Here is a 27,540-nt window from a genome sequence, read left to right as displayed (position 1 = left end):
CTCCAAGTGAGGTGGAGAGGAATCTATAGCCATCCAAATTGAAGGACACGGACCCCATCCCAAATTGTATTCGCATGTTTGGGGCGGGCAACCCATGTCTGTAAGGCACATCAGAGACACCTGCCCTGATCTTCCTTCTGGAAGACAGAGCGGCACCCAGCCACTCCACTGGTTTTACCTCAAAGACCATTCCGGGCCGAAGAAAAAAGCTACAGTAAATAATCTTTGACTTTAATGGGAGGAGGACATCCACACCGAAGAGGGTCATTAAAGAAATATTCATCTTTTTATCTCTTTCGAGTTTAGATTGTGTTTGTTGGGTAAGATGTGCAAAGGTAACAGTGCTGAGAGATGGTTAAAAAATGTCAGTTTGGCCTCAGTAAAGGAATCCCGGCCGCTGAAAGGAGGTGGGAGCTGCCAGATTCAGCAGCTAAGTATTTTTTCTGCACTGCTTGTGGGCCAGGAGCAGCAGGAGTACTTCCCCGGCCCCTCAAGCAAATCTTCTGCAGTGATCTCCCCCCCAACCTCCGCCCTTTCCCGCGATCTTCAGACTCCCCTGCGATCTTAAACCTCCCCGCCAACGATGACTCTCACCACGATCTCTCCCCCTCCCCGCGGTCTCTCCCTGCTCGTAGTCTCTCCCACCCTCCTCACTGCCGTGCTCCGAGGCTTCCCGCCCCACACCAACCCCCAATCTTCTATTGCCAGGACCGTCCCCAATGGTCTCCAACTGTCGCCTCCTACCACAGGCCTTCCCGCCTGGCAGCCAGCCAGTCTGCAATCTGGCCGGTTGCCGAGTAGGGATGAAGTAAAAAAAATTCTAATGAGGGCCTACCGTTAAATTCGTTAATGACCTTCACCTTCATGGTATTTACGAGTTTTCCGACTTATTCGTGATGCTTTTGAGCTGGAATCCTTTTGAGGTGTGACACTTTTGAAAAATGTGCTGCTTTGGACATGAGCTAGATGAAACACTTTTAATTATATAGATAGGAATGGCAGCCCCAGTATTCTTTATTACAGGCACACTAATTTTATTATGAAAGGATTTTTAATTTTAGCTTAATGCTTGTGAAGCGTCAGGGAATAAATAATTGAAAAAAAAATGAGTCATCTAAAAGGTGGTATTCACTTCCACTCTTGGTTAGCCCTGGACATGCATTTGCTGAACTGGTAGCGATATGGAATGTTTGCATCAAATTGATTTCAATTAAGTTATTGTGGAGCCAGTTTTTAAGTTGCCAGAACATTTTTGAACAAAGGAATTTGAATTAACAAGTAAGTCAGTCAGCAGAGATCCCAATTTGTTTTCATCTTGATCTTCTTTCCACTAACCCTTGTTTTCAGAGCTTCACATATGTTACAATAAACAAAGAATTATTATTGTATATATAAAGAATTGAGGGCAAGACTTCCTGTTGAAAGGACATTGTTGCTTGAAAGTGAAGTTTTTCAGTGGTGTTGGTATAAGAACATAAGAAATAGGAACAGGAGTCGGCCATACGGCCCCTCGAGCCTGCTCCGCCATTCAATAAGGTCATGGCTGATCTGATCATGGACTCAGCTCCACTTCCCTGCCCACTCTCCATAACCCCTTATCCCCTTATCGTTTAAGAAACTGTCTATTTCTGTCTTAAATTTATTCAATGTCCCAGCTTCCACAGCTCTCTGAGGCAGTGAATTCCACAGATTTACAACCCTCTCGGAGAAGAAATTCCTCCTCATCTCTGTTTTAAATGGGCGGCCCCTTATTCTAAGATTATGCCCTCTCATTCTAGTTTCCCCCATCCGTGGAAATATCTTCTCTGCAACTACCTTGTCAAGCCCCCTCATAATTTTATATGTTTCAATGAGATCACCTGTCATTCTTCTGAATTCCAATGAGTAGAGGCCCAACCTACTCAACCTTTCCTCATAAGTCAATCCTCTCATCTCTAGAATCAACCTAGTGAACCTTCTCTGAACTGCTTCCAAAGCAAGTATATCCTTTCATAAATATGGAAACCAAAACTGCACGCAGTATTCCAGGTGTGGCCTCACCAATACCCTGTATAGATGTAGCAAGACTTCCATGCTTTTATACACCATCCTCTTTGCAATAAAGGTCAAGATTCCATTGGCTTTCCTGATCACTTGCTGTACCTGCATACTATCCTTTTGTGTTTCATGCACAACTACCCACAGGTCCCGCTGTACGGCAGCACTTTGTAATCTTTCTCCATTTAAATAACTTGCTCTTTGATTTTTTTTGCCAAAAGTGCATGACTTAACACTTTCCAACATTATACTCTATCTGCCAAATTTTTGCCCACTCACTTAGCCTGTCTATGTCCTTTTGCAGATTTTTTATGTCCTCCTCACACATTACTTTTCCTCCCATCTTTGTATCGTCAGCAAACTTGGCTATGTTACACAGTCCCTTCCTCCAAGTTGTTAATATAGATTGTAAATAGTTGGGGTCCCAGCACTGATCACTGCGGCACCCCACTAGTTACTGGTCGCCAACCAGAGAAAACCATTTATCCCGACTCTCTGTTTTGTTAGTGAACCAATCCTCTATCCATGCTGATATATTACCCCCAACCCCGTGAACTTTATCTTGTGCAGTAACCTTTTATGTGGCACCTTCTGGAAGTCCAAATACACCACATCCACTGGTTCCCCTTTATCCACCCTGTTCGTTACATCCTCAAAGAACTCCAGCAAATTTGTCAAACATGACTTCCCCTTCATAAATCCATTGTGACGCTGCCTGACCAAATTTTCCTTTTCCAAATGACCTGCTACTGCTTCTTTGATAATGGACTCCAACATTTTCCCAACCACAGATGTTAGGCTAACTGGTCTATTGTTTCCTGCTTTTTGTCTGCCTCCTTTTTTAAATAGGGGTGTTACATTTGCAGTTTTCCAATCTGCTGGGACCTCCATAATGCTTGATTATTAACTAGATTACTGATCATAAAACTCTATAAAATTAAGAAACCTACATTTATATAACAACTTATTATGTTAACATAATAAACTACTTTTGGAGTGCAGTAATTGTTCTGCCACCAATTGCAGCACCCTATCTAAACCATATTGTTCTGCATCATCATCATGATAGACAGTCCCTTGGAATCGAGGAAGACTTGCTTCCACTCGAAAAATGAGTCCTTAGGTGGCTGAGCAGTCCAATACGAGAACCACAGTCCCTGTCACAGGTGGGACATATAGTTGTTGAGGGAAGGGATGGGTGGGACAGATTTGCTGCACACTCTTTCCGCTGCCTGCGCTTGATTTCTGCATGGTCTCGGCGATGAGACTCAAGGTGCTCAGCGCTCTCCCGGGTACACTTCCTCCACTTAGGGTGCTCTTTGGCCAGGGACTCCCAGGTGTCGGTGAGGATGTTGCACTTCATCAGGGAGGCTTTGAGAGTGTCCTTGTAACGTTTCCTCTGCCCGCCTTTGGCTCGTTTGCCGTGAAGGAGTTCCGAGCAGAGCGCATGCTTTGGGAGTCTTGTGTCCAGCATGCAAACAATGTGGCCTGCCCAGCGGAGCTGATCGAATGTGGTCAGTGCTTCAATGCTGGGGATGTTGGCCTGGTCGAGGATGCTAATGTTGGTGCGTCTGTCCTCCCAGGGGATTTGTAGGATCTTGCGGAGACATCGTTGGTGGGGTATTTCTCCAGGGACTTGAGGTGTCTACAGTACATGGTCCATGTCTTGGAGCCATATAGGAGGGCAGGTATCACTACAGCCCTGTAGACCATGAGCTTGGTGCAGATTTGAGGGCATGGTCTTCAAACACTCTTTTCTACAAATAGCAATTGAATGAGGGAGCTTGGTATTGGTTGACTGAGGAATATTGCCCAGGAATCTAGAAGAATTCCTCGCCCTTCTTCAAATAGTATCATTAGATTTTAACATCCACCCACAGTAATAAAGATGGTTTAAAGTCGAATCCAGAGAACAGCATCTCCAAAAATGCAAACAATCCTTGATCCTGTACAGGTGCCTGTCCCTGATTATGCATTCAAATCCTGGTGTGAGACTTGAACCCTCAAATTTTTAACCCAGAGACAAGATTCCAGCCAAATAATTCAAACTGACACCATCCAATGTAAATTACTGTGAAAGAAAATGGCTGACATTTGTCTATGAATATTTAGATAACATTTAACTGCAAATTAATTTGTTAAATATGACTAAGTGGCTGTTGACAAGTTGTAATATGTGTAGTTATTCTACACAAGAATCTATGCTGATACTCTAGTACAGTACTGAAGGAGTTGCTGCACTGTTGAAGGTGCCGTCTTTCAGATGAGACGTTAAACCGAGGCCACATCTGCGCTCTCAGGTGAATGTAAAATATCCCATGGCACTATTTCAGAGAAGAGCAGGGGAGTTATCCCCGGTGTCCTGGCTAATCAACAGCATTAAACAGATTATCTGGTCATTATCAGCCATGATCAGCCATGAGAGATGTGAGCATGTGGAATTCTCTACCGCAGAAAGTTGTTGAGGCCAGTTCTTTAGATATATTCAAAAGGAAGTTAGATGTGGCCCCTTATGGCTAAAGGGATCAAGGGGTATGGAGAGAAAGCAGGAATGAGTACTGAAGTGCATGATCAGCCATGATCACATTGAATGGTGGTGCAGGCTCGAAGGGCCAAATGGCCTACTCCTGCACCTATTTTCTATGTTTCTATGACATTGCTGTTTGTGGGAGCTTGCAGTATGCAAATTGGCTGCTGCGTTTCTTACATTAAAACAGTGATTACACTTCAAAAGTGCTCCATTGGCCGTAAAGCGCTTTGGAATATCCTGAGGTTGTGAAAGGCGCTATATAAATGTATCTTTTTCTTTTAGTTTGGCAGGAAATGTAGGTGTATGCAGTAACCAGATTATCTTTGTGCAACTGCAGTGTTGTAAGAGAACTAAAAGCGCTTCAGTTATTCACTATAAAAAGACTTGGCCATTTTAAACCAAACATGCAGACCAGTAAAAGTCCCTGGAGAGTGCAGAGAGATCTGATTTCAGTAGAAAGCTTTTGTAATATGATAGCTGTGCATTGTGCTGGGCTATGTCCTTGTGGCTATGCATCCTTCTCCAAAGGACATTGGCAACATGCCCAAAAAGTCAGGAAATGAGGAGCGATTAGTCTGTGTGTTGAATTTCAGCAGAACTGTAAAGTACTCTTAATTGGTGGAAGTTCTTTTTGTTTGTTTATTTATTTTACAGTGTATAATAGACTGGAGATGCATACTTAAGAAAAGTAACTTATAAATATAATACCAAATTATTTTAAACTAAATTTAAACTATTGAATTAGGGACAGGGACTCACCATAATTAACATAAGCAATTAGCAGTAAAGAAGAAATTAATGGCACGAAAGAGTGACAAATCCTCAGGACCAGATGGTTTTCATCCCAGGGTTTTAAAGTAGGTGAGAACATTGCAGATGCTCTAGCTGTGAGCTTCCAAAGTTCCCTCAATTCAGAAACCATTCCTTTAGATTGAAAAATTGCACACGTCACTCCACTATTTAAAAAAGGTGAGATAGGGAAAGCAGGGAATTGTAGATCGGTTAGCCTAATGTCTGTTGTCAGGAAATTACTAGAATTTATCATTAAGAATGGAGTGACTGAACACCATGAACATTTTCAGCTGATCAGAGAGAGCCAACATGGATTTTTAAAGGGTAGCTCATACCTGATGGAAATTTTTGAAGGGGTGACTAAAATAGCGGACAGGGGAATGTCCATATGGACTTCCAGAAGGCATTCGATAAAGGTTCTCGAGACAATTAGCTAAAAGTTGAAACTCATGGAATTGAGAGCAAATTATTGATCTGGTTAAGAGATTGACGGAGCTGCAGGAGACAGAGTAGGGATAATGGGAAGCTACTCTGACAGGATGTGACTAGTGGCATTCCACAGGGATCTGTATTGCGACCTCAATTATTCACTGTATTTATTAATGACTTAGATGATGGGATAAAGACCACATATCTAAGTTTGCCAATGGCAAAAGATACAACAACAACTTGTATTGATATAACGCCTTTAACATCGTGAAGCGTCCCAAGGTGCTTCACAGGAATATTATGGGATAAAAAATTTGACACCGTGCCACATGAGGAGAAATTACGGCAGGTGACCAAAAGCTTGGTCAAACAGGTAGGTTTTAAGGAGCATCTTGAAGGAGGAAACAGAGATAGAGAGGTGGAGAGGTTTAGGCAGGGAAGTACAGAGCTTAGGGCCGAGGCAAACAGAAGGCACGGCCACCAATGGTTGAACGATTATAATCAGGGATGCTCAAGAGGGCAGAATTAGAGGAGTGCAGATATCTTGGAGGGTTATGGGGCTGGAGGAGATGACAGAAATAGGGAGGGGCGAGGCCATGGAGAAATTTGAAAATAAGGATGAGAATTTTGAAATCGAGGTGTTGCTTAACCAGGAGCCAGTGTCGGTCCACGAGCACAGGGGTGATGGGTGAGCAAGATTTGGTACGAGTTAGGACATGGGCAGTCAAGCTTTGGATCACCTCCAGTTTACGTAGGGTAGAATGTGGGAGGCCAGCCAGGAGTGCATTGGAATAGTCAAATCTAGAGGTAACAAAGGCATGGATGAGGGCTTCAGCAGCGAATGAGCTGAGGCAAGGGTGGAGACGGGCAATGTCACAGAGGTGGAAATAGGTGGTCTTAGTTATGCTGCAGATATGTGGTCAAAAGCTCATTTTAGGGTTAAATATGACTCCAAGGTTGTGAACAATCTGGTTCAGCCTCAGACATAAGTTGGAGAGAGAGATGGAGTCAGTGGCTAGGGAATGGAGTTTGTGACAGGGACCAAAAACAATGGCTTTGGTCTTCCCAATTTTCAATTGGAGAAAATGTCTGCTCATCCAGAACTGGATGTTGGACAAGTGGTCTGACAATTTAGAGACCGAGGAGGGGTTGAGAGAAGTTGAAGTGAAGTAGAGCTGGATGTCAATCAGCGTACATGTTGAAACTGACCCTGGTTTTCGGATGATGCCGCCAAGGGGCAACATATAAATGAGAAATAGTAGGGGTCCAAGGATAGATCCCTGAGGACACCAGAAGTAACGATGCAGAAGCGGGAATAGAAGATGTTACAGGTGATTCTCTGGCTATGATTAGATAAATAAGAATGGTACTAGGCGAGTGTAGGTGGAGTGGTGCTGGAGAAGGATAGAAGGATAGAGTGGTCAACCATGTCAACGGCTGCAGGCAAGTCAAGAAGGAGGAGGAGGGATAGTTTGCCTTTGTCACAGTCACAAAGGATGTCATTTGTGACTTTGATGCGAGCCACTTCGGTGCTGTGGCAGGCGCGGAAACCAGATTAAAGTGATTCAAATATTGAATTGCGAGATAGATGGGCACGGATTTGGGAGGCGACAACACGTTCAAGGACTTGAGAGGAAAAGGAGGTTGGAGATAGGGCGGTAGTTTGTAAGGACGGAAGAGATCAAGGGTTGGTTTGAACCATTAACAATGTCAGCAAACATGGGAGTCAGAAAAGGAAGTTGGGTGGGCAGCAGTTTTGTGGGAATAGGATCAAGGGAGCAGGAAGTGGGTCTCATGGACAGGATGAGCTCGGAAAAGTCATGTGGGGAGATCGGAGAGAAACTGATGTGAGGGCAGGGGGGATCCTTAGAGGAATTTTGGCCTGGTGGGCCAGGGGAAGGAAGGGAAGAGGTAGAGGCGGCCGAATGGATGGTTTCAATCTTAGAAGCAAACAAGTCCATGAGCTCCTCACACTTATTGTCGGAGGTAGGGTGGAGGCTAGGGAGAGGGGTTTAAGATGGTTAGCAGTGGAGAATAGAAGCCAGGGTTTATCTTTTCATTCCAGAATGATTGTGGAATAGTGAGCAATTTTGGCAGACCAGAGCAGGACCTGATAATGTTTTACATAGTCCTGCCAGATCTGGCAGTGAATGACGAAACCAGTCGTCCGCCAGATCTGTTCACGTTTACGTTCCTTGGGCTTAAGGGAGCGATGATCAGGACTGTACCGGGGGAACGGCTGGGGTGAGAGTCAGTAATTGTTTTAACAAAGACTCATGTATCAAAGGTGGTGGTGAGGGTGTGTTTGAGCAGATCGGTAGCTACAGAAATGTCATGGTGAATGGAGAGCCAAAGGCTGGACTGTTGGGAGTTCGTAAATGCAGTTGTAAGAGAGTTGGAACAGAGTTTTTTCCAGGGGCAGACACAGAAGGAGGTAGGGTTTGGGGGGGGGCGGGGGGGAGGCGGCGGGGAAGATGGAAAAGGGTTGTGGGTGGAGAGCAATACGAGGAAGTGGTCAGAGATAGTCTTATCTGTGATTAACACGATGGAAGTAGCGAGGCCACGATAGATGGCAAGATCGAGGCGGTGGCTGTGAATATGGGTTGGGGAATTTACATGGAGGTAGAGATTAAAAGGAGGATAGGAGCCTCGTGAACTCAGAGGAGGGAAAGCATGATGAATTGAGATGGAAGTTGAAATCACCGAGGATGAGAAGTCGTTTGGTGCATAACATTTTTATGGTACTTGGGTGAATGAGAATTTTAAATGAGAGGTGAGAATGATGGAATAGGGTGAGATGCTCAAAGGAGAAGAAAGTGCCTATGAGGTATAGACCAAGGTGTGATTTGGTGATGAGAGCCACACCGCCACCACGGCAGTCTGAGCAGTGTAAGTGGTAGAAGGTATAGCCAGGTGGAGAGGCTTCATTTAAGGATAAGATAGGTGGCATTGTACTGCAAATTTAGGGCCGGTGTCTATTTTTGTCTGATTACACCTCTGTGAAGTACTTTGGGGCATTTTTCTATGTTAAAGGCACTTTATAAATTTGTTGTTGTTGTTATGCACAAATCAGTTACATGTTTTGTCTTTAGCTCAGAGTAAAAACTCATGACAAGACAGCAGACATTAAGTCCATTATGAATCAGGATACTTGCATCAAGATTCTGTAAATGGCCTAATGTGAATTACCTGTCATTGTACGTAGAAAAGGAATGTTAGTTTAATTTCAGCAGAAAGTGTACGCAGAGGCCTGAGTTTGATGAAGGCCTCCGCCCGCCCAAAGGACCCCGCCGATGGCCGCCGAGGTACCTGACGGTACTTTGAGTGGGGTTTTCATCGGAGAGGTCTCTCGAAGGTCGGCGGGCAGCAAATGAGCGACTTACGCTGCCAATCTGGGCGGCAGCCGATGGGAGCTCTCATTCTCGGCGGCAAAGACACTTGCCGCCCAAGTGCCGCCAAGAATGGAGTCGGGCCCATGGAGGGTCAAAAAGCTGAAAAGCAAAAGCATTAAAAAAAACATCTGAACACCTTCAGGGTACCCCATCCAGGTAAGTTCCTGTAAAGAAATTTTTGTTTTTTTTTTAACGTTTACTAACCTTTTTTCCCCCATCTTCCTACCTACCGTCGGGGACAGACCAGCCTCCAGCCAGCAATCTACCCCCGTTCTGCTGCCGACTCTCGCCCGCATCAATATCGCAGCTCGGTGGGAGGTCAGTTGCGCGACTCGGCCATCCGCTGACGTCGGCAAGCGCTTCCCGGCAGCTCTCCCCTCCAGCCCGGTTCAGGTCACGTCGAAAGTGGCACTGGGCAGTTCGACGAGAGGAATGTTGGAGACAGTGAGCGGGAAGTTCTTCAATTTTAGGCCCAGGACACTGATGGAAAAGTGCATTCAATTTGGATCATATGTTACTGAAGGTGATCTTGTCTTTTACATAGACTATGTCTAGTACCTTTTGAATGGAGTTACTTAAAAAGTTGCATTATGATTCACATGATGTCAGCGAGCTCATCCTTGGTTTAAAATGCAAACAGTCACAGTTCTGTCTGTGGCAGTCTGTATACATTTAAATGGTTGCCATATAGTTCACCAACAACCGCAAGGTATTTTATTAAGCATAATACAGTATCCAAGCAATGTGCAACAGCATTGCAAGTTTAAGTTTAAACTTTGTAATTTGATGGGATAATGTTTTGGAAGCAGTTTGATCAGTGCCTGATATTGCTATGGAATTGGAAACAACAGCAGGAGTCATCGGAAAGTTAAAATTGGGAGCAGCATAAAGACATTAGTCGGACCCCAATGACTTCTTGTATGACCATTGTTCAGATGAATGGAAGTTTTTTCTGCTGTATATTTCACCGTAACATGCTATTTGGCTGGCTAGCAGATATTAATATGTTTAATATTTTGAATACTAACCATTAATTTTCAAACAATAGCAGAATCTTGCTTTAAGCTGTTTTTCACACTCAGGAAATTTAGGTATAGCATGGAAATGCAGATTTAAAAAAATAAGAAAGTGAATGACAATTTATCTTTGTGCAATGAACCACATTACAACATATACTCGCTGTGTTGCTGCAGTTTTTTTGGCTCCAGGAACAAGATACCAAAATGATGATATAGTTAAGATGAGTTGGTGAAACTCACAAGCAAACTTTGTTTGAAGTCGGAAAGTTGACAGGTAAAAATGTTATAAATCCACTAGTATTATCTCAGTTAGGTAACTAAAGGATTTCAGTGTTGTCTGATTTTTTTTCTGGCTTCCAACCCTGAAAATTTGATAAATACATCATTACATTTCAACTTGAATGCTTATGTGCAGGTGTTCCACATGCTTGTGCATCATGACCAGCTTTAAGGATTCTGTACAATTAGTTTACAATCACAGGAGAAAATGTGTGTGGCAATAGTCTTGGGTTATTTTAATGGTTCTCCTGACACTCAAACAACTGATTAATTTTTATAGGCAAAGGGGAATGCAATTTCAATTAAATTGTGGGTTGGCTGTAAGACCACTTGCCAACATCGACATTTGTGCTTGGGGATTCTGTGACAATCCCAGAGTCGGGATCAGAGAAAAGACTAAGGCTGCATAGCCAAGAACATAGACAGCGGTACAATAATGAATATTGATTTTCTACCTGTCTGTGCTGGAGGTGTGGGGGTGGGCACTCGTCAAGGGGATGTCGATTTCAGCAGGCTGTTTGCAGAAATTGTGAATATACAGGGCATTTGGCCCGCCTGTGCAAAAAAACGGCAGCTCGGCTGGTATACGAATCAGATGGGTCGGAAAGCGGACCAGAAGATGGTGGGGACAGTACCCGGGACACCGATGTACAGCGGGTCAACACGATCAATGGCCGCTGCTCCTACAACAGGACGCCTCCTATAATGATGAGGGTCCTACTCAACGGGATATCTGTCAACATGGAGCTGGATACGGGAGCGAGTCAATCTCTCATGGGCGCTCAACAATTTGAACAACTGTAGCCGCATAAAAGAAACAGACCAAAACTCACAAGGGTCGACACCAAACTAAGGACCTATACCAAAGAAATCGTACCAGTCCTCGGCAGCTCTCTGTCACACACAAAGGGACAGTGAACCGACTTCCCCTGTGGATTGTCCCCGGAGATCCCCAAGCACTGCTGCGGAGAAGCTGACTGGCAAAACTAAACTGGAAATGGGATGATGTCCATGCCATGTCATTAGAGGAACGGACCTCCTGCTCAACAGTTATAAAGTGATTTGAGCATCTCTTTCAGCCAGGTGTGGGCACTTTCAAAGGGGCCAAAGTCAAAATCTACATCACACAGGATGCTAGACCGGTCCATCACAAGGCCAGAGCTGTACCCTATGTGATGAGGGAAAAGATTGAACATGAACTAGACAGGCTTCTGCGTGAAGGCATTATATCACCTGTGGAATTTAGCGACTGGGCAAGTCCCATCGTCCCAGTCATGAAGCCTGATGGATCCGTACGAATCTGTGGGGACTACAAATCTACATAAACAGAGTCTCCCTACAGGACCAGTACCCGCTGCCCAGAGCGGAGGACTTATTTGCCACATTAGCTGGAGATAAACTTTTCTCAAAATTAGACCTCACATCTGCGTAAATGACGCAAGAATTGACCGAGGAATCCAAGCTACTCACCACCATCAACACAACATCGAGGCCTTTTCATGTGCAATCGATGCACATTCGGCATCAGGTCGGCAGCTGCCATATTCCAGCGCAACATGGAGAGTCTGCTCAAGTCCATCCCGGGGACGGTTATATTTCAACACGACATACTTATCACGGGCAGGGACACCGACTCCCATCTCCGTAATTTGGAGAAAGTACTAAAGCGGTTGGATCGGGTAGGCCTCCAAGTCAAGAAATCCAAGTGCCTGTTTTTCGCACCCGAGGTTGAATTTTTGGGCAGAAGGATTGCCGCTGATGGAATCCGCCCAACAGAGTCCAAAACAGAAGCAATTCGCCTGGCACCCAGGCCCCGGAATGTCTCAGAACTGCGCGCCTTTCTCGGGCTACTCAATTATTTTGGGAATTTTATACAGAACTTAAGCACGCTGCTGGAGCCTCTCCATGTGCTACTCAGGAAGGGGTGCGATTGGTTTTGGGGGGACGCCCAGGAACGCGCCTTCAATAAGGCACGCAACCTTCTGTGTTCCAACTGCGTTTTGACTTTCTTTGACCCAGGTAAAAAGCTGGTTCTCACATGCGATGCGTCAGCGTATGGAGTCGGGTGCGTTTTGCAACATGTCAATAGTGCGGGCAAATTACAACCCATAGTTTATGCCTCCAGGTCACTTTCGCGGGCGGAGTGCGGGTACGGAATGGTAGAGAAGGAGGCGCTCACGTGCTTGTACGGTGTCAAAAAGATGCACCAATACTTTTTTGGGGCCAAGTTCGCGTTAGAAACCAACCACAAGCCCCTCACGTCCTCCTATCCGAGAGCAAGGCAATAAACGCCAACGCCTCGGCGCGAATTCAACAGTGGGCACTCATGCTGGCGTCCTACGACTACACAATAAGGCACAGACCAGGCACAGACAACTGTGCCGACGCGCTCAGCAGGCTACCCCTGGCGACCACAGAAGGGTCTGATGAACAGGACTGTGAGATAGTTATGGCAATCAATGCCTTTGAGTCCACAGGTTCGCCCATGACGGCTTGCCAAATCAGAGCCTGGACGGCCAGCGACCCCATGTTATCCTTCGTAAAAAGATGTGTCCTAACCGGTGACTGGGCAGAGGCTCACGATGCCTGCCCCGAGGAATTAAAACCCTTTTACAGGCGCATGCATGAGCTATCACTACAAGCAGACTGCCTGATGTGGGGCAGCCAAGTAGTCATGCCTCTGTGAGGCAGAGAGGCATTTGTCCGGGAGCTCCACCGCAAGCACCCGGGGATCGTTCTCATGAAGGCCATAGCCAGATCCCACGTCTGGTGGCCTGGTATTGACGCGGACTTGGAGCTCTGCGTCCGAAGGTGCACCATTTTTGCCCAACTCAGCAATGCCCCCAGGGAGGCTCCACTGAGCCCCTGGCCCTGGCCTACCAAACCGTGGTCGCGGGTGCACGTAGAGTATGCGGGCCCATTCATGGGCAAAATGTTCCTCGTAGTTGTAGATGCATTTTCAAAGTGGATCGAATGCACCATTTTAAACTCGAGCACAACCTCCACCACTGTGGAGAGCCTCGCAACCATGTTTGCAACGCACGGAATCCCTGACATATTGGTCAGTGACAATGGTCCGTGCTTCACCAGCGCAGAATTCCAAGACTTTATAATTGACCACGGCATAAATCACGTCAAGACGGCACCGTTCAAGCCGGCCTCCAACAGCCAGGCGGAGAGAGCAGTGCAAATCATTAAACAAGGCATGCTTAAAATCCAAGGTCCCACGCTGCAGGGTCGCCTGTCGCGACTGCTGCTGGCATACAGATCTCGTCCGCACTCACTGACTGGAATCCCCCCCCGCGCAACTGTTGATGAAAAGGACTTTAAAAACAAGGCTCTCATTAATCCTCCTAGACATGCACGAAATCGTTGGGGCAAAGCGCCGTAAGATGACTGAGTAACATGACAGAAATTCGAGGGGGAGATGGAATGAGATAGGGGACAATGTGTTTGTACTAAACTATGGCAGGGGTCCCAAATGGCTTGCAGGGACAGTAACGGGCAAGGAAGAAAACAGGCTACTGGTAGTACAAATGGACAATGGCAAAACCTGCTGGAGGCATGTAGACCAAGTCAAAAGCAGATTTACCAACAACACTGCGGAACCAGAGGCAGACTACAATGTGGAACTCGCACCACGCCTGGTGGACAAACAGAGGGAACAACCTGAGGAAAGGGAAATCCCAACAGACAGCCCAGGCGAGTCAACAACAATCACACCAATCGAAACAGACAGCCCAGACGAGATACCAGCAACCACACCCAAAGAAAAACAGACACCAAGGCAAACAACTGAACCATAACTCAGACCCTCCACGCGAGAGCGTAGACCACCTGAGAGACTGAACCTATAGAGACAATAAGACCTTGGGGGAGGGTGATGTCATGTATCTTACATTATTATATATAACTGTATCCTAACATGCTATACATGACTGTAATAAGATATGACCTGTAACCACCAGCATACCCCACCACCAGGGGTGCACTTGCAAGAGACAGGTATATAAGGACAGGTCTCAGGCAAGTGCAGCATTCCAGAGCTGTGAAATAAAGGTGCAGGTCCAGAGTGACCTTGACTTCTCTACATGCCTCGTGTGAATCGGTACTGAGGGGACAGGACTTTACTTTACACCAACCTAGTGGCATGGGAACCAGAAGAGGCCCAGAAAGGTGAGTTAATTTTTTTTTGTTTCGTTGTGGATCCTGGAAAGAAATCTTGGGCTTCCCCTGCCGGAGCTTGCCTCCCCTTCCCTAATAGCAGTGCCCTCCTGACGCCCTTCCCAACCACTTACGAGTGCCAGGGACAGTTCATTTCGTTTCCGGTCGGCACCCAAAATACCGCTCCTGGCCATGGGTCAGCTAGGAATTCCTGCCAAGCACTTGCAGGTGCGAGATGAGGCCCCTGCAGTTGGAGCCTTGGAGCTAAACTTTCCCAGGACTTGTTGAGGATGGCCTAATGGTTTTCCTTCTGCTGGGAGTTAAAATCAGCCCTTGAATATCTAGGTTTACAAACTTGAATTAAGTACTGGTAAACTGCACTTGGCCTGCATGACTGCCTTTCGGAAAGGAGAAAAAGGGACTGTAAAGAGAAGAGAAAAACTCCACTCAAGGTGGTCTGGTAGGACAGTGTATTGTGCTGTAAAGTGATGGATTGCAGGTTTATGTCTGCTGTTCCCTGCAGAATGAAAGAACCATAATTACCAGGTAATCAGGGAGGCACTAAGTTTCGCCAAGAAATTGAAAGAAAGCTGTCATGTTTGTAACCTCACATATATGTAACCTTTATGTAACAACACTGTACACTGTATACACCTGAGAAATGCACACCTTGAGCACAGGGGGTTAACTTGTGGGAGACACTCCTCACCTGGTCATCCAGGTATATAAAGGGAGGTCCCACGCAGGGTCATCACTTCTTGGTCCTGTGAATAAAGGTACAGGTCACAGTGTGACCTTGTCTCCAGTATGTGCCTCGTGTTGATTTGCTGTAGTGTGTAAGCACACAACATTTGGTGACGAAAAACGGGAATCAACGACTCAAGAGAATGGCCACCGGTAACACGGAGGAACAGTACTGTGTTGGTGAGGACTGGGACGATTTTGTTGAGAGACTCCAGCAGAGCTTTGTCACGAAGGACTGGCTGGGAGCAGCAGCGGCTGACAAGCGAAGGGCACATCTACTGACCAGCTGTGGACCTAAGATGTACGCGCTGATGAAAGACCTGCTCACACCCGAGAAGCCGGTGGACAAGATGTTCGAGGAGCTCAGCAAACTGATCAGTGAGCACCTCAACCCGGCAAGTAGTATACACATGGCCCGACACTGGTTCTATACGTACTGACGTCGGGAAGGGCAGAGCATACCAGACTTCGTTGCGGACCTTCGCCGCTTGGCCAGCCTCTGTAAGTTCACAACGCCTGCAGCGGGGAGATGTTACGGGATTTCTTCATTGAGGGCATTGGTCATGCCAGGATTTTTAGGAAGCTAATTGAGACCAAGGACTTGATGGCTCAAACCTTCATGGCAGGGGAGGAGGAAATCAAGATCATATACGCGCGCAACTCTGCTCCCAACGTGGCGATGGAGCAGGGAGCTAACATGGTAAATGCGACTCAGAACCCTGCAGGCAGGCAAGGGCAATTCGACACCAACCAGGCAGTAACAGACTCCAGGGTGGGCCCGCCACAGAGACAATGGCAGGTTGAACGGACATTTACACCATCATAAGGGACAACATGTCCCGGGATGGGACCATTGACACCCACAAACAGAGTGCTCAAGAGTAATCAAAGAGACAATCAGAGAGGAATGCCTGGTAACAGCTCTTTTGTTCACAACAATCTCAGCTCATGCTGGAGGTGCGGGGGGGCAAACATGCTGCGAAGACCTGCCGGTTTCAACAATTCATCTGCAGAAATTGTAACTTGAGTGGACATTTAGCCAGGATGTGCAGAAAGCCCGCAACGAGGCTGGTTTACAAAGTGGATGAACCACAAGACGGGTCTGCAAGGCAGGGGTATGCCTGGGACACAGCAATGGATGCTGAAGTTCAGCAGGTCCAGGTGGCAAACATCCACAGCTCATACACAAAAACGACACCTATAATGATGAGAGTACTGTTAAGCGGCATCCCGGTACGCATGGAGCTGGACACAGGAGCCAGCCAGTCACTTATGAGTGTCCAACAATTCGAGAAACTGTGGCCACTCAGAGCTAGCAGACCCAAACTAGAACGCATTGACACGCAATTACGGATGTACATCAAAGAGATCATCCCAGTGCTAGGCAGTGCAATGTTGGTGGTCACACATAATGGATCACAGAACCACTCTGGATTGTCCCGGGAAATGGTCCCGCGCTTTTGGGGAGGAGCTGGCTAGCTGAGATGAACTGGAAATGGGGGGATGTGCACGCCATTTCATCTGTGGAGCGAAGTTCATGCTCACAGGTTCTACTAAAGTTCGAGTCATTATTTCAACCTGGCGTCGGGACTTTCAAAGGCACCAAAGTAAGGATACGCATCACCCCGGACGCCACACCAGTGCACCACAAAGCCAGAGCTGTGCCGTATGTGATGCGGGAGAAAATTGAGAGTGAGTTGGACAGGTTGATAAGAGAGGGCATAATTTCGCCCGTTGAATTCAGTGACCTGGGCAAGCCCCATCGTCCCCGTTCTAAAAATGGATGACTCGGTCAGGATCTGTGGCGACTACAAGGCCACCATCAACCGAGTGTCCCTTCAGGACCAATACCTGCTTCCGAGAGCGGAGGATCTTTTTGCCACGCTGGCAGGCGGCAAGCTATTCACCAAGTTGGACCTCACTTCGGCCTGCATGACCCAGGAACTGGCCGAAGAATCCAAGCTACTGACCACCATCACCACGTACAAGGGGCTGTTTGTCTACAACAGGTGTCCGTTTGGCATTCGTTCAGCAGCCGCTATCTTTCAGAGTAACATGGAAAGCTTGCTAAAATCCATCCCCGGAACAATCGTATTTCAGGACGACATCCTTATCATGGGTCAAGACACCGAGGAACACCTCCACAACCTGGAGGAGGTGCTACGTTGACTGGACCGGGTAGGCCTGCGACTAAAGAAGTCCAAGTGTGTGTTTTTAGTCCCAGAGGTCGAGTTTTTGAGCAGGAGGGTTGCCACAGATGGGATCCGGCCCACCAAATCCAAAACGGAGGCGACCTGTCACGCGCCAGGCCCGGCAACACATCAAAGTTGCGTTCATTTCTGGGGCTATTGAACTATTTCGGGAACTTTCTACCAAACTTTAGTACATTGCTGGAGCTGCTACACGTGCTCCTGTGTAAGGGTTGCGATTGGTTTTGGGGGGACTGTCAGGAACGGGCTTTCAATCGGGCGCGGAACCTGCTTTGTTCTAATAAGTTATTGACCCTGTACGACCCCTGTAAGAAATTAGTTTTGACATGCGATGCATCATCCTATGGGGTTGGTGCGTGTTGCAGCAGAGTAATGATGAGGGCCAACTCCAATGTGTGGCTTATGCCTCCAGGTCGCTCTCCCAAGCAGAAAGTGGGTATGGGATAGTTGAAAAGGAAGCACTCGCATGTATCTACGGGGTGAAAAAGATGCACCAGTACCTTTTTGGCAGAAGGTTCGAGTTAGAACTGGACGACCCTGTATTTGTTCTTAATCACGCTGTGGGGCCCAAGTGGCTCGAGGATACTGTAATTGGTAAAGAGGGGAATAGAGTCATAGTGGTCAGACTCAACAATGGGCAGATATGCCGCAAGCATCTGGACCAAGTAAAAAAAAGTTTCAGCATGGACACTGAGGAAAATCATGAGATGCTGCCCACACCACTGCCAGTGAACGAGCAACAAGAACCGTCAGCAGCATACACAGTACCTGCGGTCAGCCCGGATGAGCCAGAAATCACCACAGGTGACAATGACGTATGCCAAGGCTCAACAACCAGAGCCCCAACTGCGGCGCTCCATGAGAGAGCGTCGACCGCCTGAAAGACTCAATCTTTGACCCAAAGATATTGGGGGGAGGTGATGTCATGTTTGTAACCTCACATAACTGTAACCTTTATGTAACAACATTGTACACTGTATACACCTGAGAAATGCACACCTTGACCACAGGGGGTGAACTTGTGGGAGACATTCCTCACCTGGTCATCCAGGTATATAAAGGGAGGTCCCACGCAGGGTCATCACTTCTTGGTCCTGTGAATAAAGGTACAGGTCACAGTGTGACCTTGTCTCCAGTATGTGCCTCGTGTTGATTTGCTGTAGTGTGTAAGCACACAACAAAAGCCATTTTGGGTAGCTATCCCAGACCTCTTAGCATCCGGGATTATACAGTTGCCTTGAAAAAGTGTTTATCTCTCCACCATCTTGGCTGGGATGAGCCTACATTTTGTGAGTATACAATGCACTTGTGGCAATGTGCCCATGATTTCTCAATGTGTTAACAGCGGCGAGGTTACTTATAAAATTACCCCCATCATTTGTAGGACATGAATAATCTAAAAGGGAATAATTTAAATCTGTTATGTATAATTCTCACCATTTTGTCAATAAGCAGTTTCTTCTTTGTTTTTCTCTGTGATTCCATGCAGTTAAGAGAGAAAGTTAGTGTAGATTAAACTATGCCGTGAAGGGAGCCACGGCTGTTCTGTTATCAATTTGTCGGAACTACCCTGGAGCAGTGGAAAACAGCCGTGTTTATTTCATCATTTTTCCAAGCCCTGGGAGTGAAGCCTAAAGCTATCTTAGTGAAAGTCAGAGGCTCCACTGTACTACTGGATAACTGAACACCTTCTGGCTGTAGAGTGTGAAGAAAAAAATGGCTTGGATATGAGGGAGAGTATGAAAGAGGGATGTCAGAAATAATAAAACCAATGATTTTGTCCAGAAAAGCCAACCTCAGTGGCATGGAAAAAATAATGTAATGTTTTGTACATCAGGTTTGGATTTATACTGTCCTTGTTAGACCAAAGAAAAACAGCTGCCTGGCCTGAGGGAAGACATATGCTGCAGTTTGACATGCTTAGCTGCTCTATCACATCACACATTATTCATATATTGTATAAAATCAATATGCTAGTGTTTGCAAAAGAGGTTTGAGAATTTATAAATGAATATCCCTCAAATCGTACACATGTCCATGCACACACTTTTTCTTTTTATTTCTTTTATATTCCAGCATTTTGCTTTCCAAGTTTAAAAAAAAAATGTTTTATATTGTTTTCTTCCTTTCTCATTTTCCTTCAAGATCTTCTTAAGTCTTTAAAATTATATAAAAACATCGCTTTAAAAAAAATTACTGTCAATTATTTACAGTATTTTTTTGATACTCGTGTAAGGCTATAATTCCTATTGGCAATGTTATCATCTGAATGTTTATAACAGGCTTGTCACCAGTAGTTTAACAGAAGCAATTGACTACTTAAAATAAACATGTTAATGCCTTCATTAAAATAACTAGGTTAATGCCTCCACTAAAATAATAAAAATAATAAAGGAAGGAAAGAACTTGCATTTATAGAGTGCCTTTCACATACTTAGAATGCCACAAAGCAGCCTACAAATTACTTCTGATGTGTAGTCAATATTGTTACGTAAGCAAATGTGGCAGGCAATTTATGCTCAGCAATGTCCCACACAAAGCAATGAGATAAATGACCAGTTAATCAGTTTTGGTGGTATTGATTGAGGGATAGATATTGGCCAGGACACCGGGAGAATTAATTTGCTTTTCTTTGAATAGTGCCATGGGATATTTTACATCCACCTGAATAGGCAGTTGGTTTAATATCTCATCCAAAAGATGGTACCTCCAACAATGCCACAATCTCTCATACTGCACAGAAGTATCAGTCTTGATTGTGAGCTCATGTCCTGCATTGTGGCTTGAAACCATGGCCTGACATAAAGGTAAGAGTGGTACCACTGAGCCAAGCTAGCATTATTAGTTTACACAAGTAATTTGATATGAGCATGATTAACATTTGTATGTTCACCAACAGTAATTTCTACCCTGTGTCTTAAAATTTCGATTCACTTTCCTTTTATATTTTTGAAATATTCATAAAGTTCAGGCCAAGAAAGGGGCAAAAGAGTGATCTGAATCTCCAGGATGCAGTGAAGAGCTGTCTCTGTTGAAAAATATGCACACGTGTGTGTGTATATGCATGATGTGTGCTGCTGAATGCTTCCTTTGTATGAAAGGTTGGAGCTAATTTTCAAAGGACTTAAGCTGCCAGGTTTATAAAATGCAGACGTCAACTGTGATTATAATTGAAAATCAGTTTCTGCTCAAACTTAACCTGATGCAAACCATGTTCTTCAAAATTAATTCTCAGTGACAGTGATGTTGTTGTAATAATATAGATTTTTTAAGCATAAATTAGGAAGGAAATTGTGGTCAATTGGATTGATCGACATTGTAGCTTTGACAGAAACTTAGATCTCACGGGGTGCCACCTTGCCCCCCATACTGAAGCCTCCCTAGCTGGCTATACTTTTCATCACCTATTGTGGTGGTGTGGCCGTTATCACTAAACCATTCCTTGGTCTCTCCACATACACCTCTGGTACTTTATTCTCCTTTGAGCACCTCTCATTGTTCCATCCTCTTGCCTTTCCTTTTAAATCCTTGTTCTCTACTGCCTTCCCCATGTTCCACCCAGAGTTTCTCATTGACATATCCTCCCTCATTTCCTCTTTCAGCCTCTGCACTGAGCAACTCCTCATCTTGGTCAATCCTTCCTTTCCATATCACAGATTGTCACATCCGCATTAGCCTGCTAGCTAAAATCAATGAACTCAGCATAAACCTAGGATGGAAACTTTGGCCTTGCAGGACATTTTCATGGTGAACTGTTGAGGGACTCTACAGGACTATTCTTAACTACAGTATAATTGTTATTTTCAAGATTTCAGCTTTCAATTACTATTGATTGATGTTCTGGTATCTTGGTAATAGTGTTCTGAAGCAACTTCATTTAGATTCCATTGGTATGGATAACTTAATTCTAGAGTAGTTCCCAAATGATAAATAATGCACACATGCTAATAATATTAAACAATAAAGTAGTATCTCATGTCTAAATAATGTATATTGTTATGGTGCACAGAAACATTTGATTAACATTTTTATTGAATAGTTTCCCTGGATGAATGCCCAACTTAAAGCAATTACTTTGCCAGTGATTTTGAAATTCATAATATATATATATATATATTATATACACATTCTTTTTAAATCTTGTTAAGTCCTTTATAGAGTCAAATGAAGAAACTCATTTTGCTTTGTGGAAGTTGGGTTATAAATTGTAAAGTATGGTGCTTAAGCACGAGGTTAGTTTGAAGTTGTATATTTGGCCTGGTTTGATCTCACCAGGGATGCCAGAATACGAAGGACTAAATTTTGCAAATATGCACTGATGGCAGGAACTTCGCCCAGTGCCAGCACATTACAGAAAAATGCAGGTAACATACCCACAGTTTTCTGATATATATGTGCTTATGGTGGGCAAGCTTCCCTACTGCCGGTGCACAGTCAAAAACTTACTTCTCTAAAATCAAGGTAAAGAAAAAACTGGTCACTAAATTTCTTATTGCCCTCAGTTATTGGTAATTATTACGTTTTTAAATGTCTTTTCAATGTTCTCTTTGCACCTGCAGATTTCTGAATGCAGCAGTTTCTGACAAAAAAAACAACAAAAGTTTCTAAAATTGAACTGTGCATCTGTCAAGAATGTCTTTTTTACAGGCACAGTAAAAACTGTAATCATGAAACTTTTGACAATTATTTTTTTCTTCAACAGGGAAGTGATAGCGAATGTGAAGTCGATCAGAACAGACCGAAGACACATTCTTTTGTTAATCACTACATAAGTGATCCTACATATTACAACTCATGGAGACGGCAGCAGAAAGGCATCTCAAGAATTCAGGCCTACAGTTACACAGAGAGTGAATCAGGTGATCCAAGTCACAGCCATCAACCTGCCACTAATTCAACCAACAACATCCATGTTCCTCAGGCCACTCAGCAAGGCAGCCTCTACCGAGCTAAGAGAAGCCTTACACCCACCCCCCAACACCCCTCCAATAACACCAGCCAGCCGGGCACCCTGTATCGACCTGCTAGCAGCCTTGCTCCAGGATCCAGAACCCCACTAGCAGGATTTTCTTCTTTTGTTTAAACAATGCTAAAAGGTGTTTCTTTCTTAGTTTTGAAGAGTTATTGTGTGGAAGACAATCAGTGATCTGCTGCTTGCAGCCTTGCACAGATTTTATTCACAGGAAAAAAAACACAATGAAAAGGAAAAGAACCATTACAAGATTATCCAGTGTGACGTCCTGCCATGGTCTGAGGAGAGAGGTCTCTAGCAACTACAAAACAAGTGGAGGGGCAGACAGTTTGCCCACTTAGAACTAATCAGGTGACCCCAAGGGGTTTACATTCTGATCAACTGAGAAGTGTATGAATCTCATGTACGTCTGTACATGTTGGGAGAAAAATATAACCTGATACTATAGTAGCCAATTGACCAAGTCAAAAAATCTGGTGGCTACTATTAGTCTCAATGTGCCCATTATATATAAAACCAACAGGTTTAATTTAGTTGCTATCCTGGCTATTTGCAACTATTTTTATTGGCTAGTTTTCACTTTATTACTGCTGCATGATTGCTAAAGTGTGACTCCCCAATAAGCTTGTATAATTTATCAAATACTGTAATGTCGATAAGTTTAACATTGCTTCTTACAAATGTTTTCTTTGGACAAATCTTCAGATTCATATCTGAAGCTTTGAAAAAGTCTGCCTTTTCTTTGTCTGTTAACTTGTGAGTTGTCATACACAAAGACAAAAACTGTTTGCATGAATCGCAAGACATTATTGGCTATGTGTTTGTAAAGTCACAGTCTTTGTGATATATGTTTTTTTCTTAATAGGTTCTTAGAAAATGCAAGGAGTTTTTCTCAAAAATAAGGCAAGCTATCCATCTTTGGGTTTAAAGCAGGAGAAATATCTGATATATCTCATCAGTAGAAGTTAATGGGTGAAAGTTGTCAATAGATTTTCTTCCACAGTATAACTGTTTCCAACACAAGGAATCCCCTATTCTAATGGAAAGAGTCAAGGTCACTTGGTTTTAGATAGTGGACTTTTTTCCTCCATTTCTTATCCCTAAATTTGATCATAGCAAGAAGTGGTTGCAAAAACAGTACCAAATGTGAATTAATTAATTACTGACAAATCTGTCTTACTATGTTAATAAAATTCAAAAATAGTTTAGGCACAAGTTTGTCAAGTCCAGTAATCAGTCTCATGCCAAGCCCACGTTTTTTCAGAGTCATGTACAATGGTTTTTCCATTCCACTTGATTCTTCTGCATGGAAATGTTGTTCCAGATGCAAAGAACAACACAGTACTGTCATGTAGAGCCATTGTACTAGTTGTGAAGAGCAGTAGAGTAACATAACATGGGAGCAGTCATTGCTGTGAAGAACAACTTTTAGCCACATGGGGCCATTGTTCTAGCCATGAGCAACAGAATAGGAATGGTATATGGGTCATTCGTGTTGCTGTAATCAACAGTTGTAGTAACTGAAGGAATCACTGGCAATGACCATTCTGATTTTCACAACAGCTCTTAGCAAATTTCAATTGAAAGCAAGTTCGTGCAACAAGGAAAACACAGTTGAACCCTTGGCGGGGGGAGGGGGAAATAAATCTAATTTTAATTGATAACAGACCACACCATGAACTTTCAAAAATTTATGTATTGTGGCCAGATGTCATTGTGACCTATCGCTAATCTTAAAAAAAAAAATCAGTTTTACTTTCTCATTTTTTTTCCATTCCACAGCCATTTGTAAAAATATGACTCAGCACAGCAGTGACTTTAGTATGACCATATTGGCTAGATAGCATAGTACTTATTTTAATCAGATAAGCAAAATCGGATGCCATATAAACTACCATTCACTTCCAAATCCAGATTGAATTTGATTTGTAATGTTAGAGGAATATATTATCTTTAAATACCAACAGAGTGTTCTCGTGCATGGTATTTTGTGACTTGAGGGTGGATTATGGCCTTCAGGTCAGAGCATAGTCATTTGTATCAAATATTGATGTTTATTATTAAAAAAAAGTACAGGAAAACAGAATGATGGTTCTAATATATCCATATAGAAAACATCTTGATGTGGTTCTGGCCCAAAGGGACCATTCCTTAGTTCTGAAGATTTTGCTTCCGTAAATGAATAAAATAGGGATACAACATACACTGTACAAGTGGCTGGCAGATCGTCTTAGTGCAGCATTCAAAAGTATTTTCTGTTCCTGTTTGCAATACTACTTTGTGGAATAAATATATAAAGCATGAAACTTACACTGGGGACCACCTCTCTATTGTGAGTGACCATCATCAGTCCCCAAATTAAATGATTAATTCAGGTGTGAACCTGTATCAGGAAAGCATATATCTAATCATCATTCAAAGTCAATGCCAAAGCCGGTCATTTTACGTGTCAGGAATTTATTTAGAGAGTTAGTGGCAGCAGATCTTCCAAACTGAAGCGACAACTCTATCTGGATGAAAACAGAATAACATTTTTAAAATAATTGTGGTTCAATGGAGTCAATGCAATAATATGTCTCAGAATAATTGGTCAGAGAGATATTCCTGGTAGTAACCAAGGGTTTACAATACAGAGTTAAAGGGAAGCTATGTAATCTCTGGGTCAATGAACATAGCACCTTTTAATTTCAATATTAACCATTTCAAGATACTTGAGGTTATTTTGGTTAGATTAATTTTTTTAAGACGTTACAAAAAGCATTTAGGTACAGAAAGACATATTTAGTTTTACATATATATACACACACACACACATATATATATTATATATATATATATTTATTACCATTTTTATTCCATAATTATCACAAAAACTATTTTCAATGACGATTGTTTTTTATAGAAAAACCTAGGACAGGGGCCAAGGCCCACAGTGCAGCACAACACAAAAGTTGAAAAGAATAATAGAAAAAGATAAATTAAAGAGGTTGTAGTTAGGTAAGGCCGAGATTGGGTTTTAAAAACCAGTAGATTTGCAGAAGGAAGATAGAATGAAGGAGGTAAGACGTTCCACAGGTTTGAGATGCCAGGAAGATTGAGTTAGTGCAGGAGACAGTGGGATGACTCCTCAGTTAAACAATGGCCTGAATTTTGCAGTCAGCAGCGAAGGACGGGCGCTCACCTTTCATTACCCTTATAGCTGCCCACAGACAATATGTGGGCTTTTGAACGGCAAATTACAGTTACTAGAAATAATTTTCAGTGTGACAGTCTCTACAGGAGATCTGTGGCAGTGTGTCTCTTCAACCAATTGGATTGAAGAATCCTCACTGAGACATGCAGAGTCTAAACCAGGAAATATAAATTGGAATATTTAATTCAACATAATATAATGTACAGAAAGCAAAATAAAGTGATGGAAAGAAAGATGGGATGAAGCGAGAGAAGGAATTTGGGATTAAGAGAGAGATGAGACAGAAAGAAAACGTTTTTTTTTAAGTTTTAAAAAAAATCTCCAAGAATAATTAAAATCTGAAGGATTACAAGTAAATGTTCAGTGCCAGATTGTTTGGCAGTAATTAAGATTTATCACGCCATTAAAAATTCACTTACACCTGAACGCATAAGCCCTCACTTTTTCTGGCATGTTTAGAGAGTAGTTAATGGGTAAGTACAGCAACTTCACGCTGTTCCATTTATTTCAATGTCGAATCTCTTCGCGAGGTGCAGGTGTAGCGAAGCTTGTGGAGGAGCAGGACATCTCGGACAGCAACTTCCTGATTTAACTGTGCATGTGAGGACACTAGAGGTTGCTGTCCAATTTACTCCATAATAATGATGAGTGCTGTCAGGCTCACCATTATTCTTAATGCAAAATTTGGGCTATTGCATCATTCAAATTCTAATGTGTAATGTACAGGAACAAATATGCCTGAACTCATTTGTGTTCTTGGGAGAAGCAAAGCATAAAGCATAAACAGAAATCCAGTTCTGACTTTGAATATGATATTAGGGGGCCTGAAACGAGGCGTACCTATCGGTTTCAATGTGTTCTGGCTGCCCCATGCATTGGGGCGGCCTATCCATCAAAATTCAGCTCTTCGGGGATTTTTTTGGAGGGGGCGGAAGTTGCCTCACCATGGGGACGGAGCGGAGTGGCCGTCACTAGCGGGGCAGAAGTGGAGGCGGGGCGGAGTACCCGAGGCAGTCAGTCATCAGTGTCATTGTGCTGGCGGTCACAACATCTCTCTCTTTCAGTTAAAGGTGCAAAGGAGCCCAATTTTGCCCCCTGAGTCTCTGCTAAGTTAGTTGATTTCAAGTGGGGCAATGGCAGGACACTACAATTGGCCTCAGTGTTCCATAACGTGGGATGGAAAATCAACCAAGATTACTGCTACTCAGTGACTCCTACTGGAAAATGTCAAAATTGGGATGATTTTGATGGTTGAATAGTTGTTGACACTCTCTCAAAGGAGCTATTGTACATTTTTTTTAAGTATATCTAGATTGAACTCGAAAAATCTCTTTGGGGCTAGACTTTGCATTGGTGTCCAGATCGCCCAAAAATAGGCAGTATTTCTGGCTTTGGTGATTATATATTTTTTTATGATTGCCGGACTATTGCCCATTTTAAAACCCGCTAGTTTCCACTTTTTAATTTGGGTGTTAGCCGTAGCGATGTGAAATGGGCATTAGTGATTTATTCCATCGTGCAAAGCCGGCTTCCATAGCAACGTTTTTTTTCCCGTGTTTCAGGAGGTCAGGGGTCATCTGCACATGCGCAGAAGTGAGAGGGGAGAAAGAGAGAGAGAGAGAGAGAGCGAGAGAGATAGAGGAGGAAGCTTGTGTCGAGTATTGGTGTATTATTGGAAATTTTATTTGAAAAAAGGAGAATATACAATTATTTGAGGAGGTAAATGTGAGTGAAGAGGAGGATGTGGCCGAAGTGGGTGAGATGGGCAGACGAAGGCGT

At 43.9% G+C, this 27,540-nt stretch overlaps 1 protein-coding gene across 1 annotated transcript in view; it reads left to right on the top strand.

The window, feature by feature from the left end:
* sdk2b (sidekick cell adhesion molecule 2b) overlaps positions 1-22,679 on the top strand; it is a 460,427-nt gene extending 437,748 nt beyond the window's left edge. The window contains exon 44 of the mRNA XM_070858209.1: positions 22,299-22,679. Within this exon, the coding sequence (XP_070714310.1) occupies positions 22,299-22,679 (381 nt within the window). The remainder of the gene's footprint in view (positions 1-22,298) is intronic.
* Positions 22,680-27,540: the final 4,861 nt, after the last annotated feature.

Source organism: Pristiophorus japonicus, chromosome 16 (assembly GCF_044704955.1).
Source record: "Pristiophorus japonicus isolate sPriJap1 chromosome 16, sPriJap1.hap1, whole genome shotgun sequence".
Taxonomy (NCBI): Eukaryota; Metazoa; Chordata; class Chondrichthyes; family Pristiophoridae; genus Pristiophorus; species Pristiophorus japonicus.
The sequence above is the reverse complement of the archived record's forward strand: the minus strand, read 5'-3'. Positions and strand labels throughout refer to the sequence as shown.